General features: G+C 42.2%; 2 protein-coding genes across 14 annotated transcripts in view; one reads left to right on the forward strand and one right to left on the reverse strand.

The window, feature by feature from the left end:
• Positions 1–1861, forward strand: part of LOC115581070 (deoxycytidylate deaminase-like) — a 163759-nt gene extending 161898 nt beyond the window's left edge. For all 3 annotated transcript variants that reach the window (XM_030415917.1, XM_030415909.1, XM_030415941.1), the window contains one exon: positions 552–1861. In XM_030415917.1, the coding sequence (XP_030271777.1) occupies positions 552–636 (85 nt within the window). In that variant the 3' untranslated portion in view covers positions 637–1861. The remainder of the gene's footprint in view (positions 1–551) is intronic.
• A 7460-nt stretch (positions 1862–9321) lies between these two features.
• The window catches only part of LOC115588090 (teneurin-3), a 742469-nt gene continuing 729781 nt past the window's right edge, over positions 9322–22009 (reverse strand). For all 11 annotated transcript variants that reach the window (XM_030428416.1, XM_030428484.1, XM_030428503.1 and 8 more), the window contains 9 exons: positions 21104–21448; positions 19377–19621; positions 19085–19266; positions 17312–17514; positions 16648–16758; positions 16395–16537; positions 16153–16277; positions 14944–15074; positions 9322–11852 (listed from right to left, as the gene is read on the reverse strand). In XM_030428416.1, the coding sequence (XP_030284276.1) occupies positions 11097–11852; positions 14944–15074; positions 16153–16277; positions 16395–16537; positions 16648–16758; positions 17312–17514; positions 19085–19266; positions 19377–19621; positions 21104–21448 (2241 nt within the window). In that variant the 3' untranslated portion in view covers positions 9322–11096. The remainder of the gene's footprint in view (positions 11853–14943; positions 15075–16152; positions 16278–16394; positions 16538–16647; positions 16759–17311; positions 17515–19084; positions 19267–19376; positions 19622–21103; positions 21449–22009) is intronic.

Here is a 22009-nt window from a genome sequence, read left to right on the forward strand (position 1 = left end):
CCTGGTCTATGTTGACCCCCTATTGGGTTAAAATAAAAGACTTATAATTGTAGGAGAAAGGAGAGAAAATGGTTTATAATTTATAACTTTGGACTTTGTCTGTGGTGCTGAATTTCGCTGTTTATCCATGAAACAAGTTCTTGTAACCTAATTTACATCATCAAATCTGCCCCGGACTTAGTATATATACCTGTGTTGGACTTTGTCAGTCATGAACATGAGAAATGGCTGCCTGCTGTATCCTGAAAACAAAGCTGATGAGAGTGGTGAAGGTAGACACAAACAGTAAAGTTGTGAGCTATGACAGTGAATTAAGCAGTCTTTAAGGATGAGGTTTTTGTTGTAATGTCTTGCTCCCTTTCACTCTTACAAATACTTCTTTTTGTTTACAAATTGTCCTGACCTTGTTAAATATTAACAGGAGTGTCAAACAGATGAAAATAGGACCTCAATAACTTTTATCCCTATCCATGCTTTTGGTGTTTCTCATGTGTGCCCTCATACCTGTGTCATACCTCTGTCATACCTGTATGTTGCTTTTGTTTTGGCAGGCAGTTCGAGCCCAAAAGGACTAAGATTGTCATTGATTTTGATTCCATTAACCACTCTGGAATGCTGAACAGCTCAACCAAGTGAAAATGCAATGGCTCACCTTGGGGAGCTGCTGAAAGAGATGAGGAAGCAGAGGAAGACTGACGAGATTGAAAGGGACTTTGATGCCTTTTTTCTCTATGTTTTCTTGCCCCCTGCTTTGACCAAAGGAAAACTCAAGGATACCTCGACTTTAGAGCCTTGATATTTTGATTAACTGGATAGTCAAGATACTTTAATTTGATGCTTCGCCCTTTTTGGCTAACTCTGGTGGAAGGTCATTCAATTATACTGTCACATTTATTCTTTTAAATCTACCTTTGGGTTTATGAATGCACACAGACAGTGAACACACTTTCTTTAGTGATTTTAAATTCTTTTGTGTTGTGAATTAGATCTGGTCATGGCTGTCTCCACAGGGGAAAACCTGAAATCTTCTTTCCCTCTTCAAATGAAGTTCCAGACAGATATAGATCTATCGGTTAATTTGACCTTTTACATTCACAGTCGAAATTGTCCAGTAAGTGAATCGTGTTGTATTAAATACTGGTAGCTGCTGAGTGTTACTGTCTGCCCCGTAACAACAGGGGAAACGACTATATGAACATGAATATTTGAAGTGCACAGTAAAGAATTGCCAGATTTTTTAATTACCCAACCATAATATAAATATAGCTTTTACTAGACATGTTTCTATCAAGCTTGATGTGTCTCTTACTAGCTTACTTACTGGTAATTTGTAGTTTGTGTTGGCACGGTTTGTATTTTTTGCAAAAAAGTAGCTTTTGTTGGCCTTATCTGTATGTTCCAGGGTTAGTTACTGTGTGCATATAGGGTTTTTAACATATTCCTGGTATGGGGATATGGATCTTTATTTTAATTACCATTTTATCATTGTGTTCTACAAGGTGTCGCTGTCTCTGGTCGGTCAGACAATGTTGTAATGTAATTGGAGTGTGTTACGTAAAATGTCACTTAATTTTTGATTTCCTTCATGCTACTAAAAGGCTTTTTAAAACATAATTTACCATAGTCTTTAACAGCTGCTATTTAGCCGACAACAATTCAACTTTTGCTGTTTACTGTGTAATATGTGTTACGACAAATGTATGAGAGCTAATTATTTGTTTGTAATGTGTATTAACTGCTACTATGTACACATGTGCTTTGGATGACAGGGAAACACTTTTCTGTCTTTATACCATTATACTTATAACCACATCAGTTGTCAGTGCAGGTGGAGTCAATAAATGTTTTGGACCAATGCTCATTATTCTCTGATGTGTATTATAACATGTCATTAATCTAATGGAGCTTTTCCATACATGTGCTAGCTTGGCTTTACTCGGTTTGGCTCAGCACGTCAGTCCAGTACAGCAGGGATTATTATTTCTACAACATAGTCTTGAATTAATAAATTGCTTGTCATGAATTGTGGTCAGGCAACTGTAAATACTGTTCATCCCCACAGAAGAATTGCTACTAACAACACTCAAACATTCAATTTCTCATAAATCTTCACAATAAAACGTCCTTTTAGTTTGTTATGAACAGCTTTTATGATGAAGCAGCAAAATCCAGGAAATGTTTGGTTTTCAACCTGTGACTCAAAACTCCTGAAACAACTGAAAGCGAACACAATCAGACAGTAAAAATCAGAGATGCAAGTGAGAAGCTTAACTTCAAACCACAGATTTAGTAAGGGTGCCAATCTAAACTGTCTGGGGATCTGTTAGTGAAGACTGAGTAGAGGGCAGTGGATATGGCATCCTCTGTGGAACAGAGGAGTAGTTGTTGGGCTGCTGGTGTCCAGTGATGAGTACATATTAGTTCCCTTATTTGTAGTTTCCTCGCTCTCCACTAGAACTGGTCATTAATACTTATTAAAAACATAATAAAGTGCTATAATGAATAAAAATGAATTTACAGTACAGTGGGGTCAAAAAGGCTAGGACCACAAGCCACATCACCCCTATCCAGCCCCCTTCCTGAGGGCAATATCACCCTCTCCACCACAGATGACAACACAGGTGCAACAATCTGAGCAGAAAACCAAACCCCAGTACAAGTGCATACAAACAATAACAGCGAGTTTTGAACCTCCATGCTGGCTATTCAGTATTTGTTTTAGTAAATGTTGCCATCTTCTACTCTGTCAAGGACTCCAAAGTTCTGTTACTAGCCATTATTGTAATTTTGGTTGTTGTGATTTACTCGATTATTAATCAGAGTTACAATCTGACAGTTAGTACCTTTTTATGAGACTGATTTGGTGAATTGTCTCTCTTTTTGCCTTCTTCAAGGGTGGTGCCAACCTAATGTAAATTGGATCTTATTATTTATCCTAATGATAATTATCCCTGATAATCATTCATTATTATTGATAGCCAAATTTAACCCAAAACTCCCTATTAATGTTGCATGAAGCACTGCAGTGTTGGGGTAAGTATTCGTCGCCAGAAGGTGTTTTCACATTCACCGCTTAAAGTGAATGTTTTTTTCTGGGCTCATTGAAAAGGTCTTTCAATGAGCCCAGAAAAAAACATTTGGGTCGAACAGTAAAATGAAAAAAAAAAACACATTTTGTAATTTAAAGAAGAACTATAGGGGCCTTTTTAAGGACTGTAATGCAGTGATCATTTTTTTTCAGCAAAGGCCAGTCACACATCAGCACATTTTTATGCCTCAATCATTTGCGGTAGGTATCTCCCATAGTCACTGCATCATTATTGCTACATTGTCACTTCTATCACTTGCTAACATCATCAACTGCAAACAGCTACATCTTCAATGCTTCTCATGTCATCAGTTTATATGTTTCCGTCCTTCGCTTGCTATTTAGACTGTAATTAAGCATTAACTCAATTGTATTGCATGTTGTGTTTTCTGCTTGGACATTATTTTCAGCTAATTGCTACATGTTCAGCGTTTTTGCAAGTGCTGTCATGAAACCTAGTCAACACTCAAGGTCTATGGTGTCCCCATCCTCTGCTCAATTATCCCCTCCTGCCGGTCCCTCCAACAGCTCTCTCTCTCTCTCTCTCTCTCTCTCTCTCTCTCTCTCTCTCTCTCTCTCTCTCTCTCTCTCTCTCTCTCTCGCTCTCTCTCTCTCTCTCTCTCTCTCTCTCTCTCTCTCGCTCTCTCTCTCTCTCTCTCTCTCTCTCTCTCTCTCTCCCTCCCTCCCTCCCTCCCTCCCTCCCTCCCTCCCTCCCTCCTGTTTTCAGTTTTTTTGAAAATATGATAATAAGTAATTGTGGTGGTTGATCTCAGAGAAGAGGCAGGTTAAGAAGATTTTTGCCTAAGCCTTATTCTTCATGTGCACACTAAATCCATTAAGTGCAGAATTAAAGATCTTACTGTCTCATTAACGGAGGCAACACTAAAAGTTCCAGGTAACAGACTACTTCCTAAACCTAATATTATAATGTACAGTATTCCAGTTTATTCCATACAAGATTTATATTTAAGCAATTAATTTCCTTGAGCCATTGCTTGCTACACTTTTCAGGTCACTGCTGATTGCTGCTGGCTAATTTCAGTCATCATCAACTCACGTCTCATGTCGTAGTCAGCAAGTAATCGTTGAATTCAAGGTGGCGTGTCATGGGCAACTTTTTTCTTGATATTTTGGATATATTGGAAATGTCATATGAGGTACATACTGGGAGTATTTTCCTCTCAATTTAATCTTGTGAATGCATGCCATTCCTTTCCCATAGCGTTGCAGTTATCAGTAGCAAGCTAGCAGTGACAGAAGGCTCCAAAGCGCACCCTGGAAGGTTTCAAGCTTGAAGCCCTGCCTCCTACATGTGCATACATGCACATCTTTCGGTATGCATATGTATCATGACCAAATGCACATTTACCCCATTGGACCCATACCCTCAGTCCAACAGGAAGCCTGACATTTTGATTGAGATTTTGCCAATTGGCGCCATTTCCCTGCCTCGTACTTTAACTCCTACAGATTTAACACCACAGACTTTACATTCAGTATCATTATCATTATCAAAATCTTTCGCCTTCCATTGTCCCTGGTGGGGACCAGGGACAGTGGGTCGATTTTGATGCTTCCCCATAAAGCGGGAAGTCCTCATAACTCCTACATACACTTTCCCATCTACACCTAATTGGTCACACATGTAGAAGGTTTTGCTTTGAATATTTACATTTAGGGCATTAAGCAGATGCTTTTGTCCAAAGTGACTTACAATAAGTACATTTGTCACAAGAGAGAAACCACAACATATCAATGTCGATAGAGTAGAAAGAAATATAGAAAATATTGTCAAGCAATCATCTAAGGATCGTAACTGCTATTGATCAATGATACTCTAAATGCATATATTTTTGTTCTTTGTTAGGGTTAGGGTTAGGAAAACGTTCCTTTTTGATGACACCTATAGATTTGCTGCCATAGGTTTAGACTGCTGGGGTATTTCCCATGATAATAATCCATCCATCCATCCATTTTCATCCGCTTATCCGGGGCCGGGTCGCGGGGGCAGCTGCCTGAGCAGGGACACCCAGACTTCCCTCTCCCCGGATACTGCCTCCAGCTCTTCCGGGAGGACCCCAAGGCGTTCCCAGGCCAGCTGGGCGACATAGTCACACCAGCGTGTCCTGGGTCTTCCTCGGGGTCTCCTCCCGGAGGGACATGCCAGGAACACCTCCCGAGGGAGGCGTCCCGGGGGCATCCGAAACAGATGCCCGTGCCACCTCAGCTGGCTCCTCTCGATGTGGAGGAGCAGCGGCTCTACTCTGAGCTCCTTCCGGGTGACAGAGCTCTTCACCCTATCTCTAAGGGAGCGCCCTGCCACCCTGCGGAGGAAACTCGTTTCGGCCGCTTGTATCCGGGATCTTATTCTTTCGGTCATGACCCAAAGTTCATGGCCATAGGTGAGGGTCGGAACGTAGATTGACTGGTAAATCGAGAGCTTCGCCTTTCGGCTCAGCTCTCTCTTCACCACGACGGACCGATACAAAGACCGCATTACTGCGGCCGCTGCACCGATCCGTCTGTCAATCTCACGCTCCATCCTTCCCTCACTCGTGAACAAGACCCCAAGATACTTAAACTCCTCCACTTGCGGCAGGAACTCTCCTCCCACCTGGAGGGAGCAGGCCACCTTTTTCCGGTCGAGAACCATGGCCTCGGATTTGGAGGTGCTGATTCTCATCCCAGCCGCTTCACACTCGGCTGCAAACCGCCCCAGGACATGCTGGAGGTCCCGGCTCGAAGGAGCCAACAAGACCACATCATCCGCGAAAAGCAGAGATGAGATCCATTGGCTCCCGAACCAGATCCCCTCCGGCCCGTGGCTGCGCCTAGAAATGCTGTCCATAAAAGTAATGAACAGAACCGGTGACAAAGGGCAGCCCTGCCGAAGTCCAACATGCACTGGGAACAGGTCTGACTTACTGCCGGCAATGCGAACCAAGCTCCTGCTCCGGCAGTACAGGGACCGTACGGCCCTTAACAGAGGGCCCCCGACCCCGTACTCCTGGAGCACCCCCCACAGTATGCCACGAGGGACACGGTCGAATGCCTTCTCCAAGTCCACAAAACACATGTGGACTGGTTGGGCAAACTCCCATGAACCCTCGAGCACCCTGCGGAGGGTATAGAGCTGGTCCAGTGTTCCACGGCCAGGACGAAAACCGCATTGTTCCTCCTGGATCCGAGGTTCGACTATCGGCCGAATTCTCCTCTCCAGTACCCTGGAATAGACTTTCCTGGGGAGGCTGAGGAGTGTGATCCCCCGATAGTTGGAACACACCCTCCGGTCCCCCTTTTTAAATAGGGGGACCACCACCCCGGTCTGCCAGTCCAGAGGCACTGTCCCCGACTGCCACGCGATGCTGCAGAGATGTGTCAGCCAAGACAGCCCCACAACATCCAGAGACGTGAGGTACTCAGGGCGGATCTCATCCACCCCCGGTGCTTTGCCAATGAGGAGCTTACGGACTACCTCAGTGACTTCGGCTTGGGTGATGGATGGGTCAACCTCTGAGTCCCCAGCCTCTGCTTCCTCTATGGAAGGCGTGTCAGTGGGATTGAGGAGATCCTCGAAGTATTCCTTCCACCGCCCGACGATGTCCCCAGTCGAGGTCAACAGCTCCCCACCTCCACTGTAAACAGTGTTGGTGGAGGACTGCTTCCCCCTCCTGAGGTGCCGGATGGTTTGCCAGAATTTCTTCGAGGCCGACCGGTAGTCCTCCTCCATGGCCTCCCCGAACTCTTCCCAGACCCGAGTTTTTGCTTCCGAGACTGCCCGTGCTGCCGCACACTTGGCCTGCCGGTACCCGTCAGCTGCCTCAGGAGTCCCCCAGGCCAGCCAGGCCCGGTAGGACTCCTTCTTCAGTTTGACAGCAACCCTTACTTCCGGGGTCCACCACCGGGTTCGGGGATTGCCGCCGCGACAGGCACCGGAGACCTTACGGCCACAGCTCCGGACAGCCGCGTCAACAATGGAGGTGGAGAACATGGTCCATTCGGAGTCAATGTCCCCAGCCTCTCTCGGGATCTGGTCAAAGCTCTCCCGGAGGTGGGAGTTAAAGATCTCCCTGGCAGAGGGTTCTGCCAGACGTTCCAAGCAGACCCTCACGATACGTTTGGGTCTGCCAGGTCTGTCCAGCTTCCTCCCCCGCCAGCGGATCCAACTCACCACCAGGTGGTGATCAGTTGACAGCTCAGCCCCTCTCTTCACCCGAGTGTCTAAGACATACGGCCGGAGGTCAGATGACACGACCACAAAGTCGATCATTGATCTCCGGCCTAGGGTGTCCTGGTGCCCCGTGCACATATGGACACCCTTATGCTTGAACATGGTGTTTGTTATGGACAAACTGTGACTAGCACAGAAGTCCAGTAACAAAACACCACTCGGGTTCAGATCGGGGAGGCCGTTCCTCCCAATCACACCCCTCCAGGTAACACTGTCATCGCCCACGTGGGCGTTGAAGTCCCCCAGGAGAACGACGGAGTCCCCGGTTTGAGCACCCATAAGCCGAGACAATGGTGAGAGTCCTATCCCCGACCCGAAGGCGCAGGGAAACGACCCTCTCGTTCACCGGGGAGAACTCCAACACATGGCGGCTGAGCTGGGGGGCTATAAGCAAGCCCACACCAGCTCGCCGCCTCTCGCCGCGGGCAACTCCAGAGTAGAAGAGAGTCCAGCCTCTCTCAAGGAGTTGGGTTCCAGAGCCCAGGCTGTGCGTGGAGGTGAGCCCGACTATTTCTAGCCGGTACCGCTCAACCTCCCGCACCAGCTCAGGCTCTTTCCCCCCCAGTGAGGTGACATTCCATGTCCCCATGGCTAGAGTCACCATCCGGGGATTGGGCCGCCGGGGCCCCCGCCCACGACCGCCACCCATATCCCTCTGCACCGGCCCCCATGATAATAATAATAATGATAATAGATTGGATTTGTATGGCTCTTTACTAGACACTCAAAGCGCCTCACAGGGTTCCAGGTTCCATTCATTCACACACAGTCATACTGGTGGTGGTGAACTACGATAGTAGCCACAGCTGCCCTGGGGCAGACTGACGGGAGCGTGGCTGCACATTCAGTGCCAACGGCCCCGACCACCACCACAAACCCACAGCAGTCGTATACATTCACGCAAGGCAAGGTGGGTGAAATGTCTTGCCCAGGGACACAACAACCATGACCCAATTGGCAGGGGCGGTGATCGAACCAGGGGCGGGGATCGAACACAGGCCAACCCGCTCTACCAACTAAGCCACGGTCGCCCCATGATGTACTGAGTTCCCTTATCTTTCTCTCTGTCTGTACATATTCATGTCTCATTAATACTGATTGGCTTCTTCCCCGGAGTCCCTTTGCTCTCTTTTCTCGCAGGTTCCCATGGATGGTGGTCCTGCAGCTGTGGTCATGCTTGAGTCCTACTAGTACCACTATTATTATTATTATCATTATACTTTTAGTATAATTAATAATCATATCTCAAATGGTAAAGCTGTTAATACTGTTGTGGCTGCTGTGGGACCTGTGCTCAGCACTGTGCAGCTTGATTGACGTTTGTGAAAGGATACCCGGAATTGGCAGTTCCCCATTGGCGCCACGTTCTCTTCACAGATGAGAGCAGAATCACACTAAGCTCATGTGTCAGGCATGAACGAGTCTGGAGACATCGTGGTGGACGACATATGCTTTAATGATCCCATAGACCTCCATGTCATAGCCAACGGTACCCTGACTGCTGTTAGATACTGGTATGAGACCCTCAGAGAGATGGTCAGACCTTATGCTGGTGCAGTGAGCCGTGGATTCCTCCTTGATGCCATTGACTGGCCATTTTGTTCCCCTGACCTATATCCAATTTAGCACCTATGGGCAGTGGTGCACTGTCCATCTGGTGGTCAATGTCCTGGTGTGCTGCGGAATTATTGGGCCAGTCAAGTTTCACTCACATTTGCCCAGCTTTCCTCTTCCCCCCAACCCTATTGTTCTGGGAATGGTGATGTACGGTATGTTTCATTGGGACTTCCAAGCAATTGACTATTCAGTTGGCTATGAATGAAGTTGTGGTGTTGTGTTTTAAGCCACACAATAAGTATGTAAACTCAATGACAACAAATCTGCTATGCAATCAGGGCATTATAGGTCATTGTGTTATTCATCACACATAATTGCTGCTATCAGCTTTTCACACTGTTGGATTTTGAACAGAAAAAAATGGACACAGAGTCAAAACCAGCAATAGTTTCAAGGATTTTTTATTCTTTACCGTAGAAACACTGTACATAAATTACTTTCTCTGAGACTAATTTTGATGAACGGATAAGTGGCATTTCTCAACCTTCAAAATAAAAAAGATAAACCCATAAAACATTGTCAACTCATCTCAATTGTCTATGAAGAAAGGTTGGTAGCATATGATATTAACTCTCTGCGTTAAGTTCCTGTTCTCTCCTTTGAAATGATTAAAGTTGGTTTCCCACCCTTGTAAACACACATACACACAAAAGAAAACTCCTCTAAAAGAGCACAGGGACCCACAATCAATGAGAAAACATCCACATCGATTTCTGATCAATTACTGTTACTCATTAAAGTCACTGATGGCAATGTACTGTCCCTTGAAGAAGAAACGAGCAAAAATGAGGAGAGAAGCAACAATAAGTTACTACTCAGAGCAAAGCCCCCCAAAGCCATGACAACATGTTTCTATTGCAAGCAATACTACTACCTTTGACCAATAAAAGCACAAGGTCTATGCATTATGAGTCACATTTTGCAGAAGTGAAGGGGACCTGGGCTGACAGAAGACCGGTGTTTTACAGGATCGGTGAGCCCTCTCTGTCCACAAAGAATATATCCACATAGAGTCATAAACAGCCCTGGCAGTGTGTTTGTCCTGCTACCTTAAAGACAGCTGTTGATTGTAGTCTGGAACTACATGATTTTATAGACCTTGTAAAAGCACATGGGGGATAGAAGGAGTGGATTTAGAACTCCCCAAAAAGATCATAGATCTCAGTAAGTAAGAAACCAAACAAAACTCAAAGTTTCTGGTTTTGTTTAGTCCAGATCATGGTCCATTCCGGTGGTGTTGCTGTAATAGTAGTAATAGTGGTATAGGTAATAGTATGTAAACATTTTTTTGTTATTTTTTTTTATATCCCCTTCATGTCTGAAGCAAATGTAACTTGATATATAAAAACAGAACAAAAAATTCCAACAGAAAATCTTTGTTTGAAAGTCTTTTTTTTTCCTTCATACAAATTGTAGTTCTTTTTTTGTGCCTGTCTCTCTTAGAGAGAGTCCACAACAGTTCAACAACAGTTCCATTCAATGGCTTCAGCCATGGAAACAGATTCTATAGACATGGCTCATAGAGGTCTATAACCCAGAGCGAAAGGTCACGTCTGGACCCAGACAGATATAATACCTGCAACATCTGTTTGGGATCCTCAAACATTTGTTATAATGACTGCTCTGACAGTTTACAACTGTCTAAATGCTTGTGGGCTTGTCTAGTTGTGCTGACTGCTGAAATGCTCAGTTGGCTTTTTGAACAAGTCTTTTGATCCCACTGTTTCACAGCCAGACAGCACAAATCATAGCACTCAAGTCTGTCCTGCTACCAGAGAGCAGGGGAGGGGAATGCGTGCGGGCTGTTTGAATGCAGATGATAGGGCGAAAGAAAGAAAGAAAGAAGGAAAGAAAGAGAGAAAGAAAGAAAGAAAGAAAAAGCCTTTTGCAGGCTCAAATAGACGAAAGTTTTAAACCATTTCAACTGTAGGTTCCTAATGTTTTGGGTTAGTTGCGTTGAAGTGATTGTTACTTTATTAATCAAATCAGTCTATAAATCCTACGTAACCATCCTTAAAATAAAATAAGTTTGCAAACATGGAGTGTCTTCAGTGGCTAGTATTGAGTCTCAAGACAATAAAGTTTGACATCCATTTTGTGTTAAAACTGAACTTTTTGTTAGTCTTTGACAGACAGTTGAAGTTACAAGCTGATGCCGTGTTACCTCCTCCCTATCTCACTCTGGCGTAGGAACTGAATGTTGTTAGCGCTGTCAGCTAGCTCTGGGTACTGCTCTATGGACAAGACATAGTAGCCATCATAACCCAAAACCTTTCCGCTGCTCAGCAGCTGCCTTTTTTCCCCCTCTGTCCACAGCCGCACTCCTTCCTCCCCATCTCTCACCCGCTGCTGCTCACGGGCCCAGGCACTCGAGAGTGCCCGTTGCCTTGAGTGCTCCAGGATCCGTGCTTTCTCCTCGTCCAGTGTCGTACCGTAACGTACGTGGAGTGCCAGAGCCCCATATTGCAGCTCCATGTCAGCGAAGCGGCGCGTTCGCCCGTTCATCACCGTAGTAGACTGGGACACTGTGACATTCACACCATTTTCCAGTGATTTCCTGCCTGAGGTTAGCCGCAGTGCACTAAGGTCATTCTCAGGCAGACTGGTTTTGATGAAATAGTGTGTGTCTCGTCCCTCCACTGTATAATGCAAATCCTCAAGATAGAAGGCATTGTTTAAGACTGCAGCCACTTTGATGCAGTCCTCATTTGCAATGTTGAAGGCATTGGTCACCACACGGCCTTGGACCACAGCGAGCATCACTCCTTTACCAATCAGAGACTTGACAGTGGCAAACCACAGCCAATGTCGGGCGTGGTCTGAATGCCGCCGTTTGAGCTGGATTTCTGGCATTCGCTCGAAGGACAGGAAGGCCCGAGACTGATAAGTCACCTCCTGCTGGACACCTGAGATGGACTGTAGACAAGAGAAAGAGGAAGCATAGTTTGACATTATGTGCTGCTTGAAACTTAAGAACCATTACAATGCAATAGGTGCAGTAGAATAACACCTTACCAAACGAACATTTCATGATAATACGACATATCTCACAAAGACTTCTTGGCATTAAGACTGCATTTACAGGAGAATACCCTGCCGCTTGTTTGTGTTACTTTCACTACATTGCATGAGAGAAGAAAAAAAGTCTTAGAACTACAGTTGTCTAAAGTGATATCTTTTCATCTGTGGCCTGGGGGCTGAAAATCACTGCCCTCAAAAAACAGTAAAAAACAATTCCAATGCTCCTGGTGATGTGTGTAGCTTCTCATTTTCTAAACAACTATGTCGGAAAACATATCCTGTGGTCGTGGAAAAGATGTTACTCTGTTTCAGAAGGGTCAAATTATTGGCCTGCATCAAGCAAAGAAAACAACTGAGGAGATTGCTGAAACTACTGAAATTGGGTTAGGGACTGTTGAACGGATCATTATAACCTGGAAGGGTAGTGGTGAATCATCACCTTAGAGGAAGTAATGTGGTCGGAAAAGATCTTGAATGATCATGATTGTACATTGTACAATTTCGTTGTACAATGACAATAACTTTCTATCTATCTATCTATCTATCTATCTATCTATCTATCTATCTATCTATCTATCTATCTATCTATCCATCTAAATGTTTGGTAAAATCAAATCCTAAAAATATCAACAGTAGAACTCATAGCCATGTTAAATAATCAATCAATCAATCAATCAATCATCATTTCTACATGCATGTGAAGAGAACTCAGGGGATTGGGACTAAACAGCTGTGTAGCCTTAAATACCACTCATCAATGTGGCTAATCGTAAAAAGTCTTCGATTTGCAAGTGAGTATTAAGATTGGAGCAACGGAAACAAGTCATGTGATGCACCCATCATCAGTTGCCTGGTGCCTACCTTAATGGCCTGTGTGGGCAGTGTTGCAATCTGGGTTTTATTCAGTTGGTCATGTCTAGGTTCAGCAACATTATATGCCCAAAAATGAGGTCAGACGACTACCTGAATATACTGACTGACCAGGTTTTTCATCTTGGGTTTCCCTGATGGCACTGCTGTATTCCTAGATGACAATGCCATGTTTTAGTGGGCTCAAATTGTAAAAGAGTGGTTCAAGGAGCATACGAAATAATATTCACACATGGATTGGCCACTACAGAGTCCAGACCTTAACCTTTTTGAGAATCTTTGGGATATGCTGGAGAAGATTTTTTTGCAGCAGCCAAACTATGCCATCATCATTCTTGATGAAGATCTTGGTGAAAAATGAATGCAACTCTGGACAGAAATATGCTTATTACTTGTAATAGAAATGTAAATCAGCATGGCAAGATGATTTTTTTTTATTTGTGGCACCGCCTTTGAGTTAAACACAGACTTCTTTAGTTTGCCTCCCCCTAATGAAGGCCCCCCAGAAAAGGGTACCAGGGTTTATGATGGTTTCACAAATGGTTCATGAGTTATGGCCATTTTCTCGTCTAAGCCATTAAAATGCTTATATATAATTTGTAACTCAGTCCAGAAATGCTCCAAAAAGTAAATATCACTTTACTGTTCATCAGTATATGCTAATCAGCAAAAAAATCATCAGACAAAAATACATACCATGGTCCACAAGACTTTTTGTAGGGCACACTGGATTCAAACTTTGGGTGGGAGTAACATGGCCTTTCCAAAATTGTATTCTAAGGCCTCAATTACAATTACAGCAATAATAATAATGAAAGCAATGTACCACCACAGACCTAATGGGGTTCTGGCCCTTTGGAGCTGGAATCCTAAAAATAATTGTTGCTTTTTCATCTTCACTTAAAATTGGCTGAACAACAACAACCCTGACGCAGCCATACAGCTTTCCTTGGTGGCTTTGTGTGTATAACACAGAATGATGTGAAAACAAATCGCTGGGCTGGTATAATTTAAATGTGGACACTACTACTTGCCACACAAGTTGATGCTGTCATTACTGTGGCTGTGTACACAACCCCAAAAGCTAATGCCAAGGAAGCACTACATGAACTGCTTAAGGCCATAAGTGAACACTGCAGCCTGATGTTTTTTTTAATCATTGCTGGGGACTTCATTCAAGCAAATTTGAAAACTGTATTACCAAAGCTGCTATATAGAGGACTATATACACTAGATATACACTAGATGTAGAATTTATGATCACGCCACTGTACAAACTGCTGCTGAAGTAGAAAAAACCTGTAACAAAACCAGTTAGAGTATAGCCAGAGGGAGCCATGGAAGCTCTACAACATTGCTTCAAGTGCGCAAACTCTTACCACACAGACACTGATGACCATGTACCTCAAAAACTTGAGACATTAATGAATGTCTTGTGGTGATGGTTGTTTAAACTGTCACATACTCAAGTGCCAAACAATAGCCGTGGTTCACAACATTAAGCTTACAGACAACTGAAAACTTGGAATGCTGTTTTCAGAGCAGCAAAAAGCAGCCTGTCATGCAGAATCAAGCTGGCAGAGGAGTTGGTACCAAAATCCCAGTTTTGTGAATTAAACTTCTGAAATACTTTAGCAAGTATGACACATTAAACTGATGGCGGTGGCTGCCATGCAAGGTGCCGACCAGCACATCAGGAGCAGTTTGGGTCTCAGTATCTTACCCAAAGATACTTCGACATGCAGACCAGGGGAATAGAACCAGCTACCTTCTGATAACAAGATGCTAGCTCTTCCCCTGAGCCACAGCCACCCTATAAAACATCTTTTGCAATGTAATTGCACAGAATCGTGAAGTCAGTAAAAGAGGCTCATGTCTCTTTCAGCCTTCTCCCTTGCTCACTCTCTAGATTTGAACATATAGTCTTTGTTAAGTAATAACACAAGTCTGTATCACCACTTTGTTGTACAGGGATGCCAGCTTGTTGTATTGAATTGGGTTCATAAACTTGCACCTTGCATTAACATGTGTTTCTCCTTCTTCAGATAACACTTCTGGATAAAGATTACATTTTAATAGCAATTGTAATTGGGGTTAGAGTACATAGGATACATACAGGCAGGTCATCCCACAGCTGGCTCTTTTTCATCTCCAGGGATGGCTGGGTCAGGTCAAACTTGGGAATGGGGAATCCTGGGATCGCGTTGTGGAGATGGAAGCCAAATGTGACCAACCAGATATTGACATCTACAGAGAAAGGGAGCAGTGGATGTGGAAATCACACAAAGAAAAATAAAAGAAGTTGAAGATTAACGTCAAGCATGTTGCTTTTGATTTGCATTCACTACAGCAGCAGATGAACAAACTGTGATGATAAACAAATCAGTTTTTTACATTTCTCATGATTCCTTTATATTACTTCCAGATGAGCCTCTGTTGCTCCATTAATAAACCATAAATGTCACACATTGTTGCAGTTCATTGCTATCAAAAGTTACTTTGCAATTCATTATTTCCAACTACTGTAATTCAAACTCTAGCCGACCCACTTCAAGTGCTGGATGATTTCAGAACTGACAAGTTGTATACCTAGCAGATGGAAAATACTACTTTTTGTACCTGCAGCAGCAGGCTTATTTCACAACCCTGTTAACTTTCAGTAGATACAGCTTCCCACATTGGGCAATAGCGCACAAACAAATGACTAATTCTGGAAGTGTCACATGTGGGATAACCATAACATTTTAAAAACATTCATACACAGCCAAGGTAACAATACAGCATTAAAACAGTTTCGCAAATCACAAAATCAGACATAATAAGACAAGGTGCATCGACGCAACTTGCTAATGTTAGGACATTAGCATGTTGTGTTGCGCTTCTGCAGGTCAGTGAATTTAAGTGTTTTGTTTACCATTTACATTGTTACACATTTCTATGATTTCAGAAGTGAGTCCAACAGTTTCCCAGTATGTCAATAATGAAGGATCAAATGACTAATTTGCGATTTAGAAAAGTCATTCCTTAATTGCCCACTGAGGCCTTATCATAATGTCTTCACACCACACAGAGTTAAATGTAACTCTTCTATTTTGAGATGGCAATGCAAAAATAATTAATAGATAAAAGTTAATATTTTTAATCTTTTGAGTACCTGCATATAATAACTGTGTGTGTCTGAATGTGACATAGAAAGACAGACAGAGAGCTTGATTATTAAATGTGTCTGAATTTAGATTGTTGAAAAATGTGCTACAATTTACTGGCCTGCAGAAGTTCAGCAGAAACCAGTTGAAATGTAGTGCTTTTACATTGTAAATGTTACCTGTGACATATTCTTTGACCTGATGAATCTTGCTGATGGGGTTGTTGCCACGGAACATGTACAAGTTGAAGGGCTTGGGGTCTTTGCCCACACGTGTCCATGTAGTGATGTCGGGAGTGGTCCACCTTCATAACAAACACTCTGGTCAGTAACACTAACAAAGCTAGAAACGAAAACTAATCATATAGAATCATCTCTCATGAATGGACTGAAAATGAGTGAGTAAGTGACTGACTGCCTACCTCCCAGCAGGGATGTCGTAGTCTCGGTCTCCAAAATGCAGCAGTCTTGTCAGAGGATCATACAGGCCTCCATGGAAACCAATGACCAGCACAAAGTCTGGGTTGGAATCAAAGTAAACCTCACCATACGCTGTGTACTGCACCTACAAACACAACCAGAGCCACAAACAATTTAAAAGCATTTGATCACCTACACAAAATAGAGTGAAGTGTTTTCTTCATTTCCCCATAAAGGAAGAAAATATACACATACCTGTTTAAGCAATAGTCCATTGTTGCTGAAGACAGCCAGTGGGGTCCCAGTATTATCACAAGCAATATAAAACTCCTCTCCACTGCTGATTTCCATAGCAAACACATGTCCCTATGCAACAATAAACATCCCAATTAAACACATAATAATAATAATAATAATAATAATAATAATAATAATAACAATAACAATAATAATAATAATAATAATAATAATAATAATGATGATGATGATAATGATGATGATGAATTGATGTACAGCACAGCTATAAATTATGATGTCACCATTATTTTTAAATATTGTGGGTGTTGCTGCTGCTGATTCTCTGATTAACTGTATTGCTCACAATAAACATGTTCATCCCCAGCTGTCACCATCTTACTTGTATCCCACTCCTCCTCATTGAGATGCTGTACATCTACCATGTTTTCCCTATCGTCATTGGAAAGGAACCTGCTCAACATAGACTATCATAAATCCCAAGATGAAAGTGAAAACCAAAAGCCACACATGAATAATCAGAGAGCTCTGTCCAGAGTAAGTAGGACTCCTCCACATTTTTATTTGGACATCATTTAACCTACTTTCCTTATTAATATTTACCAAATACCTTACATGAACAAAGAAATGACCATATTCAAACCGACTTTTTCAGTGTAACTACCTGCAGATCATAGTAAAAAGACGTGATCTCAGAGCTGGAGTGGTTATAGACATGGGTAATCCTCGTGGGGTAGTTAAGGTCAGCGTAGAAGAACTGTAAGTGTTGGCCCAGACTGTTTCTAGATGCCACACGTCGACCCAAGCCATCGTAGCGGTACTGTATAGTCCAGCTGGCTGCTTTACTGTAGACACGAACTAGAAGACCTGAATCACAGATTATAAAAAGGAAGAATAAGATCTTGAAGATGACATGATAGCAAATTAGGTATTAAAGCCTCAATATGCAGAATTTAAAAAATGCAGACTTTGGTGGTGATTGTTAAGTTTTCTACAAACAAATTATGCCATGAGAGACATTTTTATTTGGTATAATCACATAAAAATTCTACACATGCTGGTGGTAATAGGTGATGATGTCATACTACCTGAGGTAAAAACAAGGGTAAAGGCTCTCTCACAACAACATAAAAAAGGGAAATTTTGCAGCAAAGCTCATTAATTTCATTGGAATCATGGTAGGGCAGCCATAACACTTTATATTTTTTTTCTTAAAGAGCAATTCCTGAAAGGGAAATGGAGGGTGCCACCAAAAGTATGCCTACTGTCAGACTAAATGTATATGATTACATGTATATGATTAGTACTATTAAAAGTACCAATATTCTGGCCACGCAATGCACAAGATTAAACTGTGAGGTAATAATAATAATAATAATAATAATAATAATAATAATAACAATAATAATAATAATAATAATAAGGCAGGATGAAATGCAGTTATAACTCTAAATGTGTTTTGTTCATTTGAAGAAGAAGTAATTAAAAATGTCAGACATATCTTTAGTAATAGTAACAATTTCTGCAAATTTGATACATGCTACGTATTGTATTTCTATTTCTAGAAAAAGGTGTCAAACATAACATGTTTATTCGGTTACTTTAATATTGTTAGTGATGTGTCAACATTTGCTAACATGACACCATGAGATATTTTTAGGACACCATAGGACACTTTCCAGCTGTGTGGTCAGCGACAAAAAAAAGGAAATTGAATAATGAAATTTAAAAGGACGTCAGGCCATTTGTTGCTGTTTTAGCTGACAATATGACAAGACCTGAGAACATGTACAACCGTGCTTGTGGTGACCAAAACAGGTAGCTCAAGCCAAAACACCGTTTTTCTTCCCTTACCAGTTATTTTTTGGTGCTTTAACCAAACCAGATCCTAAGATCCAGATCCACAGCTTTGTGGCACACTGTTTACTACAACTGCAACACACTGCAATACTTGTATTAGTGCTAATGAGTGATGCAGGTTGATTGGTAATCGACTAAACCACTATGAGGCATATGGAGGCCAGACACCAATCTTTAAAATCTTACAAACATTGTTTTGCATCTTAATTAGCACAAGTGTTTTCAATAAATTTTCTTGACAAATCATATGTTTTCAATAATATACTATAGTTTATTAAGGGGGCAACTTCTCCTTTGGTGAACTTTGACACATGGGTTTGTGCTGTTGAACAAGATCAACTGACCTTGCAGGACAAAGAGAGCCAGAGACTGGAAAATGAAGCAGCTTATTGTAACTTTTTGTGTTGCGCTATCCACTTTTTAACCCTCATCCATCTTAGAGTCTAACCTGTTCTACTAAAGTCTCAATGTTTTTAAACAGGTATGAGGCAGGGGTCAATGGTATAGATACATCTCTTAAATAAACTGTTTGAACTGTTGGGTAACAAAACTACAGGATAAAAATACTAATTCCCACCTTTGGAGTTGTATTCAAATATCTCGGCTCCTCTCTGTCTCAGGAAACCATCTTCATCCAGCCTGTACTGAACATCTCCCAGCCGAGTGATTCTGTCCCTCAAATCATATCGCAGGGGAGTTAACCGACCACTGTTTCCAGGATTCAGCAAATGCAGGTTACCATTCAGGTCATAATTATACCTAGAAGGCCAGAAAATGATACTATTAACATTTGGTATCAACAATTTTGTTTTTTGGATGCATGTTAAATTGATGTGCTGTTACTGTTTTGAGTTGTGTTTTTATCCTACCTCCACATCATTTTCTCATTGAGGGAGACTGTTTGCAGCTGTCCATCAACATCATATTCATAACCATATTTGGTTGTGTTGGCAAACGGTCCGATCTTGATCTCACGCTTGGTGACTCTGCCCATGTTGTCATACTGAATGGTGATCCAGTACATCAGAGACCTGAAGATCTCATACTGGATCTCCTTGATGCGGCCATGTTGGTCAAAGTGTTTGGTGTAGGTCATCACTGCTGTGGAAATAATCTGAGACAAAAAAAAGACTTGTTCAGAAAATCAACAGTTTACTTCCTACACTGACCAATAGCCCTGCTTATCAGACTTCAAAAGAGACACTGTGTATCATATGTTATATCTCTATTACACTTGCCAAAAAGCCAATCACACCCGCTAACATTGTTTTCACAACTTTTATGGCCAATGTGAATGTCTTATTAGGATTTACTCCTGGGTCAATTCATCCTGCAGTATTCATGGGTATTTATTCCCTCCAGCTTGGGTTGGCTGGGATGTGAACACAAAATCTGGCTCAGTGCAAGTTACTAGCTAGTTCCTGACAGCTACTGAAGTTGAATGTTGTATTTCGGACCTTTAAGACTGTTAAAAACAAGTTTAAGTTCTTCTGGATGTATTCTTCTGATGAGGTATATGATCTGCTGCCTTCTACTGTGCAACAGTCAGTGATGATAAATGGGACACATTAAGTGAAAATAAGCAAAAAGGCAAACACATCCACTGGCAAAGTGGAAGGCGTTAATTCCACATTATGAGCGGCTTTACCTCTGCTTAAAAAAGCCTTTTTAAAGACATTAAATTCTGTGTAAACGTGGTATTATTGACTGGAAGAAACAGGACATTAAAGTTAATTAACAGCTCAAAAACTGATTTTAATGTTAGTTGCCCTTTTAAGAAAAGTTACTGTAGCTCTGCTAGTTGATCCTGCTTGGAACGGTGAGGCCTCCATCGCTGTTCCAAGCTGGATCAGCTAGCAGAGCTACACCGTGTCAGTCCATTTCAACAGAGGTTGGCTGGTGGGTTGTTTCAGCCAGGTATTACTCTCTCAGGTTGAGGTATGTTAACTTGCTACTGCTATTTGAGTGTAATGCTTGTCAAAAACTTTGACTACCTTAGGATTCATGCTGACTTCAAGATACAACATTGTTATGACATGCTGAGTTTTGTTGTAAGTATGTAACGTAATATTACATCTGACATATTGTTAAAGAAACCTGGGATTTGTATTTATGACAGTTGTACTGCACATTTAGAAATGATGCACAAATTGCACAAATATGAATTACTACATAATGTTGCTTTAATACTGAACAAAAGCCATTCATTGAGGCATTTACTTAAATGCCAAAACAAAATTCATCTTGATTTATTGAGGTCTTCTGAATATAAACAATATGGTAATGTAATGGATGCTATTCATTCATGCCATTCATTCACTGACTCCAACAATATCTCCACCCCAATGACTGACCCTTTCTGCCAGATGCAGCTGTGAAAAATTGCAGTTGAACATGATATCATTCAGAGGGTTAGTACACAAGGTGGTATGCCAGTCATGAGGTGGAGGACTGCGGGCATGGAGTGTGTGTTTATTAAATGATTAATATCACAGTTTCACATTTCTTTAATGACTGCTCCAGCTTTTTAAGATGTATGAGGTACTACTTCTAACTTATCCATCATTTAAGGACAATTTGATTCAAACAGCCTTACCTGATTGATATCGTAATAGATGACTCCAAACTTCCCAAACTGCTCCACCTTCCCAGATATGTCATCAAACTGATATAGATCGATTGGCAGTGGTGTCTCATTGATTACTGCCTGCATGCTGGTGACTCTGAAGCTGTTGTCGTAGGTGTAGTCGAATCGTGCATTCACCATCCCATCCTCACTGAAGCGGAATATTTGCCGGTCAACCAGTGGGCCTATCTGACGATACCGGATGGAGCAGATGAAGCCTTCACTCTGCAGGTTCACCGTCTTGAGGACGCCAGCAGTCTCATCATATGTGAAACTGACCCGTGTTGAGTCATAGAGGATCTCTGCCAACTTGTTCTAATGAAACAATTACAAAAGTGCAGTATGTGCTTACAGTAATAGACCTTGAAAAATATCAGCTCATACAGGATCAGCTTTACTGTTGTCATCAATTCTTGCTGCAGCTGCTACTTGTATGTTACACCAAACCACCACCCTAGGCTTCATCGGTGTCTGTGTCTTCATGGTTCCTTGTACTGTAAATGTATTGATCTCTTCACGCCATGGCTTTCAATTACACCAAACAAAGCTTTGATGCTAAAATAAATCTACTCTAAAATCAAGTGTGACCAATTCCTCTCTCCCTCTATTCTCTATGTATTCTGTTCTTGGAGGAGCTTGGGGAAAATATAATCTCATTATCAGGTTTTCACTTTGTGAGTCTAGATGTGTATCATTGTGGCAAAATATGGTGTGCTTACATGTCTGTCAGTCTGAGAACACATTGTGTCACAACTTAACAAGAAAACTTTACAGATTTGAAGTTGAGATAAAATGAAGGTCCAGTTCAAAGATGGTTGTGGTCTCATGTAATCATTGTAATTACTACTGAGTAGTCATGGGTCAATTCATGAACAT

Source organism: Sparus aurata, chromosome 1, assembly GCF_900880675.1.
Source record: "Sparus aurata chromosome 1, fSpaAur1.1, whole genome shotgun sequence".
NCBI lineage: Eukaryota > Metazoa > Chordata > Actinopteri > Spariformes > Sparidae > Sparus > Sparus aurata.